The following is a 20,634-nucleotide window of genomic DNA, read 5'->3' as shown; positions in this document are numbered from 1 at the left end:
TGCAGTTATCTATCATTGTTTGTTCTTTCTACATTGACTTAGATTTTCACATCAAAAATACCTTTGTATTTCAGATGTAGGACCAAGATCATTTCACAGACCTGCACATCTCACCAAAGATCTTTAAAATGATACTAGAAATGCACACTCAATGCATAAAGATGTTTTTCTGCTTAAAAACTTAGTTGATTGAAATGTTTTTGGTGAGGCAAATTTGGAAAATTTTCCCTTTATATGTTCTGAATGCCTGGAATTTCTTCTGGTAACTATCAACAAATCAAGTTCTAGGATTAGTGCTTTTCTAAGCACTAAATATGAATTAGAAGGCTTTCCTATTGTATCACTGCCATATTTTTACTTCATTTTTCCTGCTTGCTCAACAATCAGGGAACATAAGTCATCCCTGAGAACTTGAGTGTACATCATATTTCTGCATTTTCTATCAGAAAGAATTTGTCTGATCCACAGAAGTATGTGATAGCATCTGCCTTTGTAGGCCACCTTCCTCTTTTGTGACTTTTCTACTATTGTGACTGAATTGGAGGCTTGCAAATACAATGCATGTCCTAGCAAAATTATGCATTATTACTTTTAAAAAAACTATTTGTTTCAGGCAGTATCTGTAAAATAACAGCTCATTTTCCATCAGCTCATCTTTCTGTTTAGTTCAGAATGTGTGTGTTTGCCTTAATCTTCAGAAGAAGAGCCGATTTGGCTACATGTGCAGCCTGGAGGCTCAGGTGTGTGAACTTATTATTTCTGGCAATATCCCAGAATCTGAGAGCTGATATATCCATCTCATTTCAGCTTTCTATGTATTTTGATAGCTGTTGTCAATATCACAGTCATGTTTTATACTAAAAAGCTCAATGGGAAAGAGCTCCTCCAAATGTTCAGGTTTGTTTTGGTTTCTTTTTTTAATATTTAATTTTTAAAATGACTTCAGTTAATTTTTTTTCTAATAAGTGCACAGCCTTTTATATTCCTGTGTCACTCATCCAGCATCTCTCCATTTTGCTGGCTAGGTCCAGTGAGAGCCCAGCAAGAAATACTCTTATAAACTACAGAAGACCATAAGATCTGTATTACTTTGATAACAGAATATATTTGGCAGTCTGCTGTCTGTGTAAGTGAATTCTCCTAGGTCACTGGTCACAGGTAATTGGCTTGTCCTGATGACCTCAGGTTTCTCAGCTAATTTTCTGAGAGTTCCTTTAGGTGCTGTTTCAGTCTGTCTTTGCTAGCTTAGATATCTTCATGTTGCTCTGCCCTGCAGGGAGGATTTTGATTATTCCACCATTTGGCCAATCATCCAGTTCCTCCTCTGTGGGATTTTAACTTCTAGAAGCCATGTAGTTACAGATTAAATGACTTTGTCTTTTCTTCCTATATATAATAGAAAAGTAAATATCAATCTCTTCTGCTAGAAGGGGAGAATTCAGTCTACAGTTACGATGAACATTATCAGTTTTTCATGGAAATAAGAGGTTCTAACCTAAGATCCGGTCTTCGAATTTCATCTTAGCATATTTGTTCATCTGTCTTATGTGCCCCCTGAATTCCCTGAATACTCCTTCTGTATTTCTCACCTAGCAAATGATTTTTGCATTACAGATAACATTTGTCTGTCTTACTGGTGAGATGAGATCATATGGGAGTATTCCATCATTTTTTCATGTAGATTATCAGGAAGTCCAAAACACTATTTGGAGGTTTGTTATTGATTAACTGGATAAGATTTTCAGTAGGAAAAAGCCCTCTCTCTCTCTAAACCAAACAGTCTTATTAAAGTACTAGTAACTGATTTCTCTAGCAAGCTCCTGTACAAAATATTCCTAGTTGATAATTGTTGATAATTGCAGAGTTGCCTCTTGTAGCTCCGGCAAAGCTTTTATTAAAGAATATTCTGAAGCTCTAAGAATAAGTATGTTGGATAGAAAAGGTGGGCTTTTCAACCTTGAAAGTCTCTTTCAGTTTTTCCTTTTGTACAATACTTCTCAAAATCTTCCCTGTAAACATACATACAGTTATATGCCCAAAGAATTTTGGATATTTACATGTACATATTTTTCTCTAGTGTGTTTTGTGTGTATGTATGTAAGCTTGATCTCTGCTCTTCCTCAAAATACATTTGATCTTTGGTGTCATTGATTCAAGAAAGACCATGCTCTGTCCTTGTGGCCTTGCTATGTGTTCAGAAGTAAGCCACCCTCTGAGAGCTTTCTGCCTAGATCCCTCTGAATAATGTGTTTTTCAAGCATTTGAGATGGGGTTTTGTTGAGTGAAGTCTTTATTTACAGCTGTTTCCCTACTGAAGTAGTTGCATGTGTTGTGTTTTCATTTTTGTCTTGTACACTCTCAGTATTTAATTAATTTTTACCTTTGCAGCCATCCATTTATTTCCATCAGGTGCAAACAGTTTGGTGTGGGATCAACTGTTTAAAAAAAAAAAAAAAAAGTAATTGTTTATCTAGCCAAGACTTTAAATACTGTGACTACCTGGAAAAATAATTTTCTTCGTCTCTTTGATGATTGTGAATATGCAAAATTTATCCTAGTCTGTGGGAAGCATGTGTAGTAAGCCAATGTCTTTCTTGACATTTTATAGTGATTTTGTGCCCTACCCTTTGGACCTGATTTTCTGAGCCTGACAGGCTGAAAACTCTCTCAGACTCATAAAATCAGGTCCTGCATTCCAGAGAGCTCCACTGGCAACTGTAGCTGCTTCTGGTGAAGTAAAAGCTTTTTCTTCTACTGTCAAAAGATAGGCAAACTGATCCACATGGTAGAGTAGGGGAGGCTTTCCTTGTGCAGTCTGTACCATTGACAGAAGCAGTTAAACCACCTGCCCCAAATTTTGAAACCACAGTATTCAATTACTGGTTAGTAGTTGTAATTTTGCTAGCAAAAGAGCTGAATCCGGATACAGTATCAATGCATTCATGTGCTTGTCTGTAGACCTTGTATGAATCCATTAATCCTCATAAAATACTTAATGAGATTTAACCTAATTTTAGCTAAAGAAATTGTAAGGCTCTGAAGAGAAGTTGCTGAATTTCAGATTAGGAGTAATTTTTTAATCTTCAGCTTTTTTAGATCTAGAATGTTTTAAGAATATGCTATTCTAATATTTACTAAATATTTTATTTTATTGACACTACGTTTTTGCAAAACTTCCAAAGTACTCACTCTTTCTGTTTTCTTTTTGTAGCCTTATATTTTTACAGACCCACCTACCATAAGAGTTGCTCATGGAAAAATTTTCTCGGAAGTTGTTTGCTTTTTTCACCACGTGACACATACCATGCGGCTGTATAAAGTCCAGGGTAAGAGCTGTGAAATTCTATCTTGCCAGTTATTGTACATCACTATGGTCTTGGATCCTACCTGCCTTTTTAATGTTTTAATGCATTTGTGCAGGAGTGCAGAACTCATGAGATGAAGCTGTATTGACTCCAGTGCACTGTGATTTCTCTCTTGAGTGTAATGCTAGTCACTAAGCTGGTATACTTAAACAACAAACTTGAATTTATTGGAGATGCCTCTCCAGGCTTGAATGCTGTAACTAGCAGTACATTTTGACAATCAGGAAAAAAAAAATAGAAATACCTTGGAGATAATGTAAAAACATAGTTTATTTCATAGTTTCACATTTACTGATGGAAGCACAATATATATCAATGGCCTTAATAGAGAAGTCTAGTTTACTTCACATCTTTAGGCTTTAGTTATTTATGTCCTCCCTTTGTCCCCTTTTGTCCTTTATCTGCTTGGGAGAGCTCATGACAGAATTGTCTATGTGTATTGAGAGGCACCAGCACCAAACATTAACTTTTGGCTCTTAGAACTTTTGGCTCGTATCATTTTTCCTTTGTTTTCTCCAGTCAGGCTTTCAGTTGTTCATTTCTCTACTATTCAGCTACTGATTTCCAAGGAAACTCTGGGTATCCAGTAATTTAGGAAACTCCCTAGCCTTCCAAACTTGATTGAATTGGCCACTGGAAAATGTAAAAGAAGGAGGAAATGGTGTGATTGTATACAAGTATTTTCATATGGAAAATTGAGTTTACATGCTTAAGAGTATCTTTCTGTAATTAAGAAACATGCATTTTCTCTTATCTATTGTTTATATTTTCAGGGATTATTCTGAAATAATGAAGCTCAGATTAATGTTTTCTGTTGAAGGAGCTTACATGCTCCTATCATATTACCAACTTTACTGTAGGAATCAAAATTGTCTTCACGTTTTTTAAAAAATCCTATTTATCATATTTAATTATTGTTCCTAAACAACTTCAACAATAAAAAAAAAAAGAGTTATAAGTACTTTGAAAGTCTTGCTTGCTCTTTTCCTTTTTTCTTTTAAGTTTCAAAAATAGTGTAGACATCATCTGGGGTTTTTTTGGGGTTTTTTGTGGGTTTGTTTGTTTTTGTTTTTTAGTTCTAGTGTATTTTGATCTAGAACTAAAGTTGATTCAGATGTTTTGTTTTTGTGACATGTGCACATTGAAGTTTGAAGCTGCTGTAGTTTATACAGATGCCAAAAGCTGATCAGAATTCAGTTGCCAGCTGATACAGTTATTCTGGGTCAAACATTAACTCACACTCCTTAAGAACACCAGCTAAGAGTTTGCATAGTAATTCATTGCTGAAGATCCTCAGGAAGCACAACATATATTCAATACTATGGTTTCTTCACTTTATGTGACAAATATTTAAAATCATCTTATATGAAAAAAAAGATACCTTGAGGTCAAGAGGTACCAGGTTGCCAGGAATGTGGAAAGAAAGTTACTCACACTCCTGTGTGAGTCTTAGTAAATTAAAATTCTCAGCAAGGACAGAACTTATATAGGACAATATTTATTGTAGTGAAGGGGAGGAAAAAAGCCTGAAAGTCTTTTTTTTTTTTTTTTTTTTTTTTTGTCAGTGTGAGGTTATTTTAGAGTGGATTATTCTGTAGTACTCTTTTTCTTTAATTTGCTACTAAATGCCTGCTAGAAGTATTTTACTTCCTGCTAGAAGTATTTGCTTTTTACTTTCACAGTTCATAGAAAATGAGTTGTCAAGGAAGATCACTTGCTTGCTAATTCCTGGCACTTATCTTTCCTTTTGAGTGTACTATGTACTTTTTTCCCTTTGGTTTTTCTGACATATTTTTTTTGAACATCACAATGTTTCAATACTTACACCATTACATGTGTACATGGGTAAGTCCTTTACCATGCTTCTAGCTTTGACAAGGAAAAATGATGCAAAATATATTTTGTATATTGACTGTTTGCTTTTTTGTGTGTTTTTATTTAAATTTCTAAAGACGTTCTTTTTCAAAGTTTAAAATTTGGCAGCTTTGCATCATTGTTTTGCTGATGTCTATTTCCTTGGCTTTGTAAGGGGAGTTATTTATATAGCATTACTGCAATTAAAATAAGATATTTTGAACTCTTACAGTACAACATGTACTGTACATGTAACTTTGTTACATGTACAGTAACAAAGCATGTGGAAAAAAAGCAATATGGGCATGTGTATAAATGCATTTTGATTTCAAATAAGGACTCCTTTTGTAACTTACCTGATTGTCAAGGGGTAGCAAGACTGATTGTGTGTCTAATCCAGCTGTTGGATACTGAATCCAGCTCTTGGATACTGCTCCCAGCTCCTACATCTTCTTCAGCAATTTTGGTGAAAAAGTAGTTTTTACCACTTTTGGCTTTAAAATTCTGTTGATTTTGGGCAGAAAATACTCTGGGTTGACAGCTCTGTTCAGTAATTGACCACAGTGATTTTTAACTTCTGCTGCCATTGGAATCTGTTTTTGATATTAGCATGATTTTTTAAATCTTTTTATCAGAAGCTTGTCATACTTTATTTCCTTCATAGTTGTATTTTTGTATTATCTCAAATTATGCAATATAAAACTGATGATAGTCTAAACTAAAATACTGTATTTTTCTTCAACATACCTATGCTTTTAAATATTTGGAAAAAATACTTGAAATGTTTGGAAAATCTACTACTACTGGGAGTATCAAAAGTGGAGCGTATAAATCCACATTTTCCAGACTAGTTTTGGGGAAATAGAAGTAATTAGCTGAACCAAGTGTATTTCATTTAGCACTGACATTTAATAGCCATTGGTAAATGTTAACATTTTAACGGTTGCTGTGCTTCTTCAGGTGGCCTTCAGATTTTAAAACAGATCAGGAAACAAACAGATATCTCTGTTCTGCTTGGTGAAATTCTTTTTGCAATCATTAATCCCATTAGACTACAGAAAGGGTAGAAGTGGTGATGCTGAATGATGGTATGATTCCACTCCAGACTGTGCCTTGAACTGTTTGAAAAGGTCAAGTTATTATTAAAGATATTTAATAATTTTCAGACACCTAATTCTTCTTTTAATAAATATAAAACCTGACAACAAATTGTTGCATCCTGCTTGTGGTTGTATCAGTTCAAATTTCTTAATTCACCGTCCTTAAGGAAGATTGCTTCTTTGATTAAAGGAGCTGCTCAGAGTTTCCTGCTCAGTTGAATAGTTCTCTCACGAAACTGGTGACTTCATTCTTGTCTGGGAATGGTGACAGCTGCTTAAGAGTGAAGGGGAGAAGTGACTGACCAGGTCTTGCTCTGGCATATTTATTTAAAGACCACACTTAACAGCTGTGTGCTGTTTCCTACTGATTTTACTGGAACCCACATTGGCTCTTACCATGTATTGCTCCTGTTCCCCTTCAGTGCTCTCTTTCAGATTATCTGTTCAATTTGTACAGAATTTGAAATACTGCTCAATCATCTGTTACATAACTGAACTGTCTTCCAATATCTGGTTACATATAACAGAAAGGAAAAACTAGGTCACTGTGTCCTGGGAGCACAGTCATTCTCATACATGTGGCAATCACTTTTAAGAGATTTTAAATGCATCTTTTTCATTTAGGTTTGGAAGGTCAGTCTGTTGAAGTTTCCAATATTGTGGACATTAGAGGAGAATATAATCGCGAACTTGCAATGAGAATTTCATCTGACATAAACAGTGAAAATAGATTCTTTACTGATCTTAATGGATATCAGGTAATTACCATCTTTTAATTGTAAAACCTTAGTATGTCAGCTGCGAAATGTAAAGTGCATTCAACAAACTCTCATGTTAAATTGCACTAATAATTTAGAAGGAGAAGTGCTTTTAAAAAAATGTACCTTATATTTATATACTATTTGTAATATATATATATATATATTATATGTAATTATGTACATATAAATATATATAATACCTGCTATTTTATATATTTACAAAATATATAAAATATATTTTGGTTATAAAAATATATATGGTTATAAACCAGACTAAGAAGTAACCAGAAGCTTTTAAGGAGTTTGTTGAATATTCCTTTATATTCTTCTTAAGAGAAGAATTATAATACAGCCAGTTATGACAAGTTGCCATGTAGTCATTTGTGTATGTGCATGCCTTCTTTCCCTCTGCTTTGTTTATTTAGATAAAACCCATTGGATAATACAGTGATAAGTATGCATAAGGGCCAGACCTGGTGAGCAGCTGCTTGTTGCTGTGCGGGAAATAAGTGATGTATTTTCAGATGTATTATGTTTTTTCTATTGGTAATACATCTGAGGAAAGGGCTATTGTCTTAGCTTGAACTGTGCAGCACAAACAAAAGAGAAAAACTGTTTTACCTTACCTTCCTTTCTTGCTAAAAACAGCTTTGCAAATACAAGGGAGACCATGACTCCTGAGTAAAGGACTATTGGTTTTTCAGTTACTGGTACTACTGCATTTTGCTGGAGACAGTGAATATTTAAACATGAAAATAATTTTAATGCTAGTACTAAATTGTCATGTACCATTCAAGAATTTCAACAGCATTTCAATAAGTGCCCATTATAAACCAACAATTTCTTTTCTGGTACCTTAAATCTATTCACTGCTTGCTGTTTAGTGGAGAAAAAAAAATTATCTCATTTTATAACTGTGATTATTCCTTTTTGTAGGTTCCCTTTTTGTAGGTTCCCTTGATGAATATTTCACATTTTTTTTTAATATTCTTTGATCTAAAAGTACATTGAAGTTACCATTTCCAAAGTGGTAATTTTAGCCACAAATCTCCAAAAAGCTAAATAACACGGCTGAGTGAATGCTTTTGTGGCTGTTGGTCTTCCAAAGCACATGGGATAAATGTCTGAAAATGTCTTTGAAATTTAATTGCATAAAAAGAATGCACATTTTTGAAGTTTGTTTTCACATTGCAGATCCAGCCTAGACTGACAATGAGCAAGTTGCCTCTTCAAGCAAATATCTATCCCATGACTACCATGGCTTATATCCAAGATGTTGGCGTTCGTTTGACACTTCATTCAGCTCAGTCTCTAGGTGTTGCAAGCTTGAAAAATGGTAAATACAAGATGATAGATATGGCAAAGGTCTCTCCTTCATGATATTTGAATTAGCTCATTCAGAGATAGTTACCTACAAACATTTGAAGAGAGGAAGTTTCTCCAACTCTGACATGTTTTAGAATATGTCCATAACAGAGGAGGAAGAGGTAGATCCCATATGAGAACCTGTCATCTTCAATGAAAGATCTCTTCTCAAATGAGAGGCAGAGGAAAAAGATAGTGAAAAAGACAGAAGGAGCAATAAATTGTCAGAATCAGCTGTTTTTCACCGAAGAACTCTGGTGGAACTCACCAATGAAACAGCAGAGTTAAAGGGTTTATTCTTTTTTTGTAGTGAGAGAGGAGAGGTAGGAGAGGACTTAAGAAGGAGGCTGATCATGCTTTTTGTTCTGTTTGTTTGCTTTAGTGTAGACAGCACCAGTCTGAAGGTATATACAGCATAGCCTAGCTTTCCTGTCAAGGAAAACCAACAGCAGCTTTTATGAAGATTAGAGTTAGTGGAATAAAGGATAAATGTGGCCCTGGGTAAGAGTGAACATACTTCTGAAGCAAAATGATACCTCAAATATTTAATGGAGTACTTCGACAAACCTGATGAATATGATGATAATAAAAAACCAATTCATATTAAGAATTCCAAATGAGACACAGTCTTGCTTCTTGGAGCAGAAAAGGGTATGATGATCCTCCAGCCTGGAAACAGAGGACATTTTTTCAGTCTGTTGAATGGGGGAGGTATTCAAATTCAAATAAAGCTAGAGGTACTGGGCAAAACAAGGTATATAATTCCTGTAATATATATTGTAATATTGTAATATGCTGTAATATATATTGTCCGTTTAAATGTATGTGGTTTTGAACAATAATGGAATGAATACTCAGAAGAGAAAGAGTCCATCAGAAACTGCACCAAAACCCTACTTCCCAGTTTCTTTTAAGAAAAATGTCATAAATAATCAGTTCTGACAAAAGGTGTATTGGTGGCAGTATTAGCCAACCTAATTCACTTTAGGGCAAGAGAATTAACACTGATCTTTACAGTGATGCTTGAATAAAACCTAAGTGGAAAATACCAGCCTTTTGTTTCAAGTCTACTGGATACAAGACCTCCCCATTTCATGCCTCCCCATGCTGAAAAACAAATTTTTATTGGCCTGATCTTGTGAATGACCCTGACACCACCTATGTTGTTAAGCACTCATTAAATGGGTATTGGAGACTGAATTAGTCTGCAGAGGCTCTGTTACCTGATAATAGTGTCTGCATTTGTTCTTTAACAATCTTAGTCTCTGCATCACAAAATAATGCACATCTAAATCCACGGACACCCCCACTCTCTGCCATCAAATTAGGAAGTTAAGGCTGGCACTGTTTGACATGTTTTGCAGGCAAGCATCAGGGAGAAACTGACCTCCTGTGAGTACTTGTTTCAAATCTATCAGAGAACATTACAGGCTTTTCACCTCCCCAGTTAAATAAAAGAGCAACAGATGTATCCCATACCTGACATGATATTGAGTTCTTGACTGTTTCACTCTTTGACAAACTGTATTATGTCATTCAAGATACACCAACATCAAATATTTACTCTGCGCCCACTAAGAAAAAGAGGAGAAGGAATTAATCTGATCTGATTGTTATCATTAAGTAATATTTCATTAAATTAGTAAATTGTCTTCCTTTTACTGAGGGCATGTTGTATTCCTCTAAAAAGAACAGAAATGAAGCTGAAGGTTCTGTGGTTGCCGAGTATACTTCATGACATTTTTTCTGAAGGTCTTTCAGGAGCTCAGAAGGATCATGGAAGAAAATTCAAAAATCTTATAGTTTAGGCAAGCAACCCTCAGTACCTGTGTTCCTGTATCTGAGACACAGGTGTGTCTCAAGGCATAGCCCACCATCTGAAAGTTACATGAACAGTACCTTGGTTCAAAATAGCAGGTCTTTTCTTTCTCATTGTCAGCTGATTTCTGTCCTGGATAAACAAAATCTGTTTGTACTCGAGGGAAGGGAAGAACAAGTATTTGAGAAAATCGGGTAAGTGTTTGTAGAACACTGAAATATAAAAAAGACTGCCTTATTAAGCAGCCTTTTCTGGAAGCTTAAATTGAGTTCTTCTTACTCAGGATACAAGCACTTCAGTCTTCCAGTTTTATTTAGGAAACAAGTACACTTATTTGAAGATTCAGTGTGCAAAAACAGCCTTAATTATGTGCCCCAGTCTGGTTTCCTTCTGGAGATAGACACTTGAGAAAAAAGTGAACTTCATTGTCCAGGCTATGTATAATTTAACATCATGCTTAAAGCACTATTTTGAGTGGCCATGCTGCAGTTCAGTACAAACTCAGAATTTCATGCTCAGCGCTTATCCAGTGCAAAGTTCTTTCCTACTCCCACGTGTGAAGTTATCCATACAAGAAGTGAGTATTTATACACTCCCACTGATAGCTATTTTTCCTTCTGGCTTCAAATGTGAAACAAAAGAATGGAGTACAAGCTGAAGATAATTCTACAGAAGTTCTCTCCATACAACTGCAGCTACCTGGGGGTGATTCTTATCTTGGATGTTTGGTTGCCACATATCCTTGTTGTAAATAGTAGTTAATAGTAGTAATTTTTCATATTAAACTGTTAAATAAATTCTGGAAGTAAAAAAAGCTGGACATTCTGCAGAAAGGCTTGTGAAAATTTTTTTGAAGGTTATAAACAGCCGCAGTCTAGTGGTATAAACTGCTTTCATCATCCATCCTAGCAATATTGATCACTAACTCTTCCAAACTCATGAGAAATATTATGATTTTTTAAAATAAGTTAAATTTTAGGGCAGGTTATTTATGTTTAATAGAACCCTTACATATTCTTGATACTGTATATCATGAGTATAATCCTCATGTTGCTCTTTCAGGTCAGCTGGAAGTGATCATGGATCGTCGGCTTATGCAGGATGACAACCGTGGCCTTGGACAAGGTGTTCAAGATAACAAGATTACAGCGAATATCTTCCGACTGCTGCTGGAAAGAAGACATGGAACAGATGTGGTAGGATTCACTGACTGGATTTTTTTTCTGCCAATTAAGATGTAAATATTAATTTCTGTTGCAGCAGCAAGGAACTCAGAAAAGAAATTATTCTATGAGCTGTAGAACTAAGGAAATGTAGCTTCCAAGGGAGTTTTGTCATCTTGCTTGCATATTCTGATTGTAAAGACTTCATCTCTCACTGTTCCTCACATAAATCCTGCAGCACCTACTTCCTCACTCACATTTCAACATACAAGTGGGGTACCATTGTGCAAGTCTCTTTTTTCGTTTTTAATTACTTTTTTACTGAACAAGCTTTAAAAAGCTGCTAATCAGTGCAAGTTCTGCTTCTTAACAATGTTAACTGAGTCTAAACAAAAGCTGACAAATTATTTCTGTTGAATGAGAAGAAAGAGAAAACCTCTTATAATTTTCTTAGGAAACTGTCACAGTGAGGGGTGGCTGTAAAAAACCTTTAGGTCCCCTGATTTCAGGGCAGAGGGTGACAAAAAAATAAATAGGAGCGGGAGTGATGGTTGGCACCAGGAAAATAACACTTTAATAAGGAATAAAAGAAATTAGGGATGATGCACAAAAGCTGAACAATAACCAGGGGAGCTCTGTGGGGGTGACCAACCAAAGATGAGAACAAAGGAAGACACAATGATAGGACCTTAGGGGATGAACATTCTAGTAGCTTAACCATATGGGGAGCAACATTACCCACTCTGTAACTGACCTGTAACTTATTTAACATAACACCAGAGTGGTATCTTGACTTTTAACTCAAATGAAAGATTTCCATGGCTTCAGATAGATAGGTGGTTCTTCAGAGGCAATAGTCAGCTGGCTCCTGTCCTTTGCCTGGCTGAATTCCACATCTCCCCCCTTCTTTTTAACAAAAACCAAACTGAGAGAACACTGCAAAACCCTGTAAAAGCATCCGAACAGACACGGAACCACCAACAATGTGACAACAACTATGAGAGCTAACAACCCTGTTTTAAACATGGATAACATCCAACCCTTTAATCCCTAGCTTTTAAAGACTGCATTAATCCAGTCCTGGTCTTCTATTTGAAACTTTTTGAATTTTTCTCTCAGTACCTGAATGCTCTTATGGATGGACTTGCTGTGTCTGGAGAGGTTAATACAACACAACCCCTCAAAGTTCTTACAGCCATGCCCTGTGCTAGGAGTAAAAAGTCCATCACTGTCCTGTTCTGCAAGGTGTCATGTCTGATGGTCTCTGCATCTGAGAGCAGGCCACTCAGCTGATGGAGGTAGTGTTGGTTTGCTTACTTAGGAGGCACCCAAGATGAACTAATTGTCCTAATGCCTTGGCTGCAGCCTCCCAAGGTAACAAAAGGTAGATCTTTTTGCCCTGTTCTTCTCGCTATGCATTATTTTGGTGTTGGGTGCCCTCAAAGTAAGATTCCCCAAGCTACAAGGTTTGGCTTTGGTGTGCAAGGGGATACTGGGCCATGCTCTGTCTCCACAGATAAGAAATACACTGTGTGGATAGTTGTAAAGGGTGACTACTGGATGAAATGATGGAGGAGGTGTAATGACACCACTGGCTCTGATTGTTGTAGGCAGGATGATATGGGGACACATCTGGCCTGGTAATTGCCCTGTTCCTTATCATAATTGCTGTATCCCTTATAATTTTAGGTGTTTTACTGTCATCCCATCTTATGCTGTAGTAAAATTTTGTGCAAAAATCCATTTTTACCAACCTGAGAATTTCTAGCTCCTGAGGTTCAAGTGTTGCATGTGGGACCTTCTGGGTCCAGTAGTCCCAGGTATTGACAGGGTTGATTCCATTTGCCTCATCACCTTGCATACTTTGGATGGCATCCTCAGTTATTAATCCCAGGTAATTAATGGGAATGGCCCCAGAACCTGGTTGTTTTCAGGGTCTTTAATCATTGTGAGTGGCCTTTCTTTTAATTGAGCCCATGAAGTGTTAGAAAAATGTGTGATGACAAAGGGATTTGGCTCCATAAATGAATTATTTTAAAAATTAAAAAGCATATAGAACTTTACTTAGTCTCTCCTTGGTGGATAGGGCTTCTACTCCCTCTTTTCAATGTTCTTAAAAATAGAACATCATCAACATAAAACTGAACGGAATAAACATTAACATGATCTAAATCTCCATTTCCCAAGGTCTGAGATTAAAACTACCCTCATAGGCCAGTGGGGTGGTCCCAAGCAAACCCAGCTCCTCATCTTCTCTCTTCTGGACCAAAAACAATGAACATAAGGAATTCTTAAAAACTTTTAACATTGAACTTAACAAACATGGTAACTAACAGCACTAACATTGTAACAATAACTAACAATAGTAACAAACTTGTTTTAGTAAGTTTAGATATATTTTCTTTGGATTGTAAATAGAGCATTGAACCTTCTTTTAGAAAAGATCAAAGTATTTGATGTTAAAACACAGTGCCAGACATGCACAGGAAACATTGTGCTTATTGTCTCAAGCATGGTGAGTGCAAACATATAGATTCCCCTAGACTTGTAAACTTACAAGCTGTTATCTAACTGCATGAACACTTTCTCTGCTAAACCAAATTAGTAGCTCTATATTTGCTTTCTTTTCAGGACCTTTCCATGTTTCAGTGAAGTTGCCTTCTGTCTGAAAGGGAGTGGCAATAACCATGAATGCCACTCCCCACACTGGGCAGCAAACTGGCACATTCACATGGTATTAGAAGTCTATGCCTTGGGTTTTACTCTACATATTTAATAGGTTTTTTGTTAGTGTTGTTTCAATAACCTTCTAAGCTTTTAGAGCTTTATTTGTACCCTTGGCTAGTTTGCCATAGATTCGTTAATTTGCCAGATAAACTGGAAATAGCCAACAGCTGCCATCCTTGAATAATGTGTTTGCACAATTTTTAAATGACTGAGAAGAAAACTTAATTTTAGATTTGGAAATCCCATAACTGAAACTGTAAGGTTTGTGGAATAGGGAAATAAGACCTTAATATTTCTTTTTCTTTTGAAGGTAAAAACAACCCAGAAAATTGCTGTGGATTTTGCACAGGAAAAATTATTACATTAAATCAAGATCCTTAAATACTGCACAGTATTATACTGAAATTCAACGCGCATTCAAAAATAAAATGTTTTAGCATTGCTAATTATAACATGAAGCACAGAAACCTTCTGAGTAAGGACAACTTGGAGCAATAACATTCAGATTATTATTAGAGTGAGAGTGTTTTTTGGTCCTGTCCCTGGGAGCTGCCACATTACCAGAGCACGAGGCAATGGGTGCCGTCATGTTGCTGGATGTTAAAATGGAAGGGCCTTAATTTAGGGTGGAGTTCTGGATTCCAGCTCGGTGTTAGGGGCGTGGCCTGAGGGCAAGGTGGATTGACTGATGTTAGAGGCATAGTCTGAGATTGTGGGTGTGGAGTTAGAGCAGTGGTCTTGGGCAAAAAAGGCATTTGCAGGGGGAGGAGGTGGAGGAGCTGAGATGGCGGTCGGGCTCCACAGTCACATTTTGACTCTTTCCATCCTGGGTTTCTGGGGGATGATGCCCCAAGATGATCCAGTGCCATGTTGGATCATCATGAAAGGCTTGCCACGTGATGGTTCCAGGGAAGGTATCAGGTTAGGGGTAACTGACAGACCAGGTGATTGACGCTTTGCTTGCTGATGAAGGGTTTCAAGGATGGTGTGGAAAATGGGGCACAATGGAGTCTCTCTTTATCGACAAATCATGTCATTTAACCCCCACTGAGTCCCAAAGTTTGGTGGTGCAAATATAATCAGCAGAGGCATTAGGAAAATTTTTAGAAATCTACCTCAACAATGATTTCAATTCTTTCTTTGAAAATTTCTTGTCTTGATCCATTAAAATTAATTTAAAATGTCCATATATACTCCTTTCCACTCAAGACATACAGTGGCCCATCTCTTTCTCACTGCCTTAGGGGGAAAAGCCACTGGAATATGCCAAGTTATTAAAGACTTGAGCCCATTTTTTTTTTTTTTCTTCCAAGGCACAATGGTGAAATGGCCTGTTAATGTTCCATGCTTCCCCAAAACCCACCTGCAATCCTCCACAGGTGAATGAAACAGTTGTTGTCCTCGCTGCACCTGGCTGAGAACTGTCAGGCCCCAATGTGGCAACACATAAAAGCAGGGAGCACTTTGCCTGCTGGTCAGCAGCCCCAGCTGACCAAACCAACACAGAAAACCCTGACTGTCAGGGGCCCTGTTCCAGGTGCCACTTGTTGCAGTGAAGGTGGCTTCAACAAACCTTTAGGTCCCCTGATTTTAGGGCAGGGAGTATAGAGAAAATAAACAGGAGCAGGAGTGATGGTTGGCACCAGGAAAATAACACTTTAATAAGGAATAAAAGAAATTAGGGACAGTGCCCAAAAGCTGAACAATAACCAGGGGAGCTCTGTGGGGGTGACCAACCAAAGATGAGAACAAAGGAAGACACAATGATAGGACCTTAGGGGATGAACATTCTAGTAGCCTAACCATATAGGGAGCAACATTACCCACTCTGTAACTGACCTGTAACTTATTTAACATAACACCAGAGTGGTATCTTGACTTTTAATTCAAATGAAAGATTCCCATGGCTTCAGATAGATAGGTGGTTCCTCAGAGGCAATAGTCAGCTGGCTCCTGTTCCGGGCCTGACTGAATTCACAGGAAATAAGATTCAGGAGGAAATATTTAGACTCCAGACATAAAAATCTTTTCAGTTCATTATGATTCTAGGAAAGTTGAAACCATTTTGTTGTAAGTGGGTTTTTTTTCATTTGCACATATTTCAGTTTGCCTTTTTGTATCTTAGTCTTTTGAATAACCTCAATTTTCTTTCCATTCTTTGTATTTTCTCTCTCTCTTTTTTTTTTTAATCTATCATTTTTGAGAAGGACAAAATCAAAAGTATATTTTCATACTGAGAGGCAGTAGAATCATGATGACAGCACTGAGTATATTTTAAAACCGTTCCATAGCTAAAGATGAGAGGTTGTATACCAAGCTCCTAATGAATATGCAGATAAATTGGAATTAATTCTGGTTTATGATGGATATCATTAGCCACTGTGAGAGGATGATAATATCAAGCTTAAAGCTAATTTTCACCATCTAATGATTGACAGTGGTTGTTTTTCTTTCAGGTTGCACATGTCGTTACGATTTTCTAGCTCCTCATCACGTATAATGCAGACTGCATATTAACTGCATGTATCAGTGTGATGTGCAGCTACCCAAGCTAACTTGAGGTCAGCAGCAGTCTGACTATGTCAGCAAGCATTGCACAGGTTAATCCATCCTTGCAAGAGGAAACCTGCAGCAGGATCTATACTGCCACCCAAAAATTCCTTAGTACCCAGGGTAATTTGTGTTGTATTAAATTAGAATGTGGACCTGGTTATTGGACATGGAAATCTATGTTTACATTAGAAAATAATTTGAAACAACAGAAGCAGATCAAATCAGTTAGTGCCATAGTGCTTGCAGTGACATTTTGTGCAGTCTTGGTGCTTCCTGTAGAACCATAAAATAACTCACTAATAACTCACCTCTGGAACTCTTCCAGTCCAGTCCCTGCTCAGTGCAATTTATTTTTGTGTCAGAACAGAGATAAAAGGTTAGTCATCCATTCAGACCATGATCAAGATGTGATGGTTTAGAGTATGGTTCCATACTTCCAGGGAAGCTCCTTGGTTACTTCTTTCTGAAAGGAAACCGGTACACACACACTGAGATTGCTCTGCAAAGTAACACAGTGCCCCCTTGAGTGGAGTTGGCCACCAGTTCAATTTCAGAACAGCTGCTGCTTCAGACCAAAAGACTCCATTGGAAAACATTTTGAAGTTCCCTCAGTTAGAATAAAGGGAACCTAAACAATTCTGTGATTTTCTAGTTAGCAGAATATTTATTTACACGTGTCTTTGCATATGTGTGCCAACTTTTTTGTGATACAAGTATCATCTCAGAAGAATAACAGTGTAGTTCCCTTTCTTTGTTAAAATTCTTTGTTAAAAATTTACTGTAGATTTGAAAGATTCTGTGCAAGTTCCTGAGAATCTTTCAAAGGAGAAGGGACAGTTACATACTACAATCAAAAATTCCTGAGGTGCTTTGGAAACCTATGTTCCACCATCCTCCTTTCCCTCCAACTCTTCATGCTGAGCTTTTAATGGTTTTAAATGTCTGCAGAAAACTTTAAGGGCCGTTGATTCTTGTACACTCTTGAAAGGACTTCATAGAAAGTGGAATCAGAGCTGTGGGGTGTAGGCACAGTCCAAGAGGTGCTGTTGTCCCAGCTGATCCAATGTACTCAAGCCCCAGGAGCCAAGCAAGATGTTTTAAGGAAACATTTTCTTTCTGGTGTTGTATCTGGAATTCCCCTTTCATATAGTTAGAATGTTCCAGAATTTTGTTTTTCAAAATGTATCTGAACATTCATAATATTTTCTGATTCATGTTACTGTTTCAGTGTTAAAGTGGTAGTTCTCTTTCTGTTTGATTATTTGTGCAATCACACTTTTTTTTAGCCCGGTTACTCAGAAGGTAGTTGTTATAATAGCTTAAAAATAACCATGTCAGAAAAAATTATGATGTTATTATGCAGTTTATATATGTAATCAGCTACAGTGTGACTCATACACTGACCTAGATTTTGTTGTCAAGCCATATTTTATTATTGACTTCAGGAGCCACTAGAGGAGAAAGTTTTGACCATCTGACATCTTTGCCATTACAAGCTTTTCCTAGTGTTCTAGAACATTTAATTCTATCTTTTCTCAAGAACAATCTTGAAGAACAGGATGCTTTTCGCTCTTTGTGAAACTTCCCCAAATAAGGAGAATATGTGAAGTGTAACACGTGCAGATCTTTAAAATTCATTCAAATAATTGTGCATCACTGGTGAAATTTCTGTGGAGAGTTTTTGTTATCACAGTATCTACCAAAAGTTTGTTTTCATTTCTATCTCTGAAATACTTTTTTTCTCCCCCAACCCCATCCTAAGCTGCAAATTTTAATGGCAGGGTCAAACCACATGAATGTCCTGAAGTGTAAGACTCACATGTCTAGTGGGTGGATAGGGTGAAATTCTTAATAATTGTTAGTATTCTCAAATAGTCTATATTCTAATAGATTCTTAATCCTAATACTACCTAAGTTTTGGCTCTTGAATTCTAGCTCAAATAATCAGTCATAAATACTCATTCAGATACTGTCTGTGCAGAAGACTTCAGGTTGATGGGTTTTGCTGAAGCTTTTTTTGGTTTTGTATTTGTGGTGAGGGAAAATACTTGGGAGGGAGGTGGTTATATTTTCTGTTTATTTGTTTGGGGTTTTTTTCCCCTAAGATGGATACTAAATGTTTATTCACAATGACAGTATTGTTTGTTAAGTGAGCTGTGTTTGTAGTAAGAGCTGTCCCAATCTCATTTCACTTTACAGTATACTCACCTCATTTATTGATAACTGTGTTCCTCAGGCTTCAGATGTTTTTTACTGTATTTTTGATATAATTTCTACATAAAATTTCTGCATACAACTTTTTCTTCTACTAGATGTAACTAATCCTCCTTATATGTTCATTTTCTCCCTGCAAGCATATTTTGGCTTGAATATCTCTGAATCATCTTCTAAGACTGTCTTTTCTTTCTTCAGATTTTTAACCAAGAACTGAATCCATGTCATTTTTAAATGAAAGAGATTAATATTTAGCCAAGAATGAAGCTGAATACAGTTTATTAATACTTGTCAAAACAGTAAACATTTATATATTTTTGAAAATACAGACTACTTTATATTTATTGTAAGTTTTGGAAAAATAATAATTAATACCCTGTTATTTTCTGAATCCCAGCATGTTATGACAGTATAGGATGAAAGAAATAGGATCTATAGAAAGTGGTAATATATTATTTCATCAAAGACATAGCTGGAGAAAAGATGCCATGCCAGGCAAACATTTACTACTTCAGATTCCTATTTCATACATTGACTTAGTTTATTTATGTAACTGGATTTATGGACTGGGCTCAAGCAGAGAGCCAGGATTCAGTGGCTCAAATGCCTGTTACTTTTGGGGGACGTTGTTAAAAGGAACAATAATACAGTTAATAAAATCACAAATATGTAGGAGATAATCAAACTCCATTTCTTCCACCATGTACAACTACTTTTTTTACTTACTAAATCTCTGTAAGTACCTACTTTCTCTAGAAATTTATGGTTGGTGACACAGCTATTTTTGTCTTATTATTGTGTTGCATTTGCTCCTTATTGATGTGCTTATTTATAATGCATGTGCATGTTTCTCACTGTAGCTATATATTATACTGTGCATTGCTATGCTACATGCAACCACACCTTAACAAACATAATTAACTTGATGTTTCAAAAAAGCAGAAACTTGACATTACTTTAATTATTACCTTTTAGAGGCTTTTCCAAACTCCTGTGTGACAAGCTCAGATACTCTAAGATCATTTTTAATTGTAACTGCCACAGTGAACTCATCAAATATGTACAAAATTTTTAAGGTTTTGGGGGTTTGTGGTGGCTATATAAGGAAAAGAAAAAACATTTCCATCTCGTTTTCACACAAAATACAATACATCTTCTTTAGAGCCTTACCACATATATGTAGTAAGGGCTGAACACTAATTCTGTATTTCATTTGAAGAGATATTCAGGTGTATGTTACTTTCCAGTTTTGCTTGAAACACTACTTTTAATTCATTATTTCTTCTACTACAATATAATTTATTCTGTATTTCTTATGCAGGAACTTGGTGTTTGCTAATCAAGAATAATGTCTCTATCTCTCTTATCTACAAATACTATCTGTTTTCAGGCAAGCACTGCCATTGTTTTTATTTCAGGACACTTTACAGCTTCATTTCCTTCAAAATTTTTTTTCATGATACAGTGACAAAGATGTGTTGCAGAAAGCTTTTGAATAAAGACTGATTTGTCTACAAGCTCCGTTCTTATTCTCCTGTTATGAAGCATTCTCATCCTGTAACAGGGCAGCAGCCACTTGTAGCTGACTCCTGGCTTGAATAGATACTACAGAGGACTGTCTGCCTCTGGGTTCTGGATATCCAGCTATGCCTCTCTTGGTTTGGTTTTATCTATTCATTTGTATGTACCCATCTGTTGTCTCTGGGTAGAAAG

General features: G+C 36.4%; 1 protein-coding gene across 2 annotated transcripts in view; it reads left to right on the top strand.

The window, feature by feature from the left end:
- MAN2A1 (mannosidase alpha class 2A member 1) overlaps window positions 1-20,634 on the top strand; it is a 118,478-nt gene that overhangs the window by 81,525 nt on the left and 16,319 nt on the right. For both annotated transcript variants that reach the window (XR_015280196.1, XM_086867307.1), the window contains exons 16-19: window positions 3,212-3,326; window positions 6,944-7,077; window positions 8,275-8,416; window positions 11,327-11,460. Coding sequence is in view for 1 of the 2 variants with exons in the window: in XM_086867307.1 (XP_086723433.1) it covers window positions 3,212-3,326; window positions 6,944-7,077; window positions 8,275-8,416; window positions 11,327-11,460 (525 nt within the window). In the remaining variant the exon portion in view is untranslated. The remainder of the gene's footprint in view (window positions 1-3,211; window positions 3,327-6,943; window positions 7,078-8,274; window positions 8,417-11,326; window positions 11,461-20,634) is intronic.

The sequence above is a fragment of the Cyanistes caeruleus genome, chromosome Z (genome assembly GCF_971803275.1).
Source record: "Cyanistes caeruleus chromosome Z, bCyaCae1.hap1.1, whole genome shotgun sequence".
Taxonomy (NCBI): Eukaryota; Metazoa; Chordata; class Aves; order Passeriformes; family Paridae; genus Cyanistes; species Cyanistes caeruleus.
Note: the sequence above shows the minus strand (reverse complement) of the source record. Positions and strands in the feature narration are given on the sequence as shown.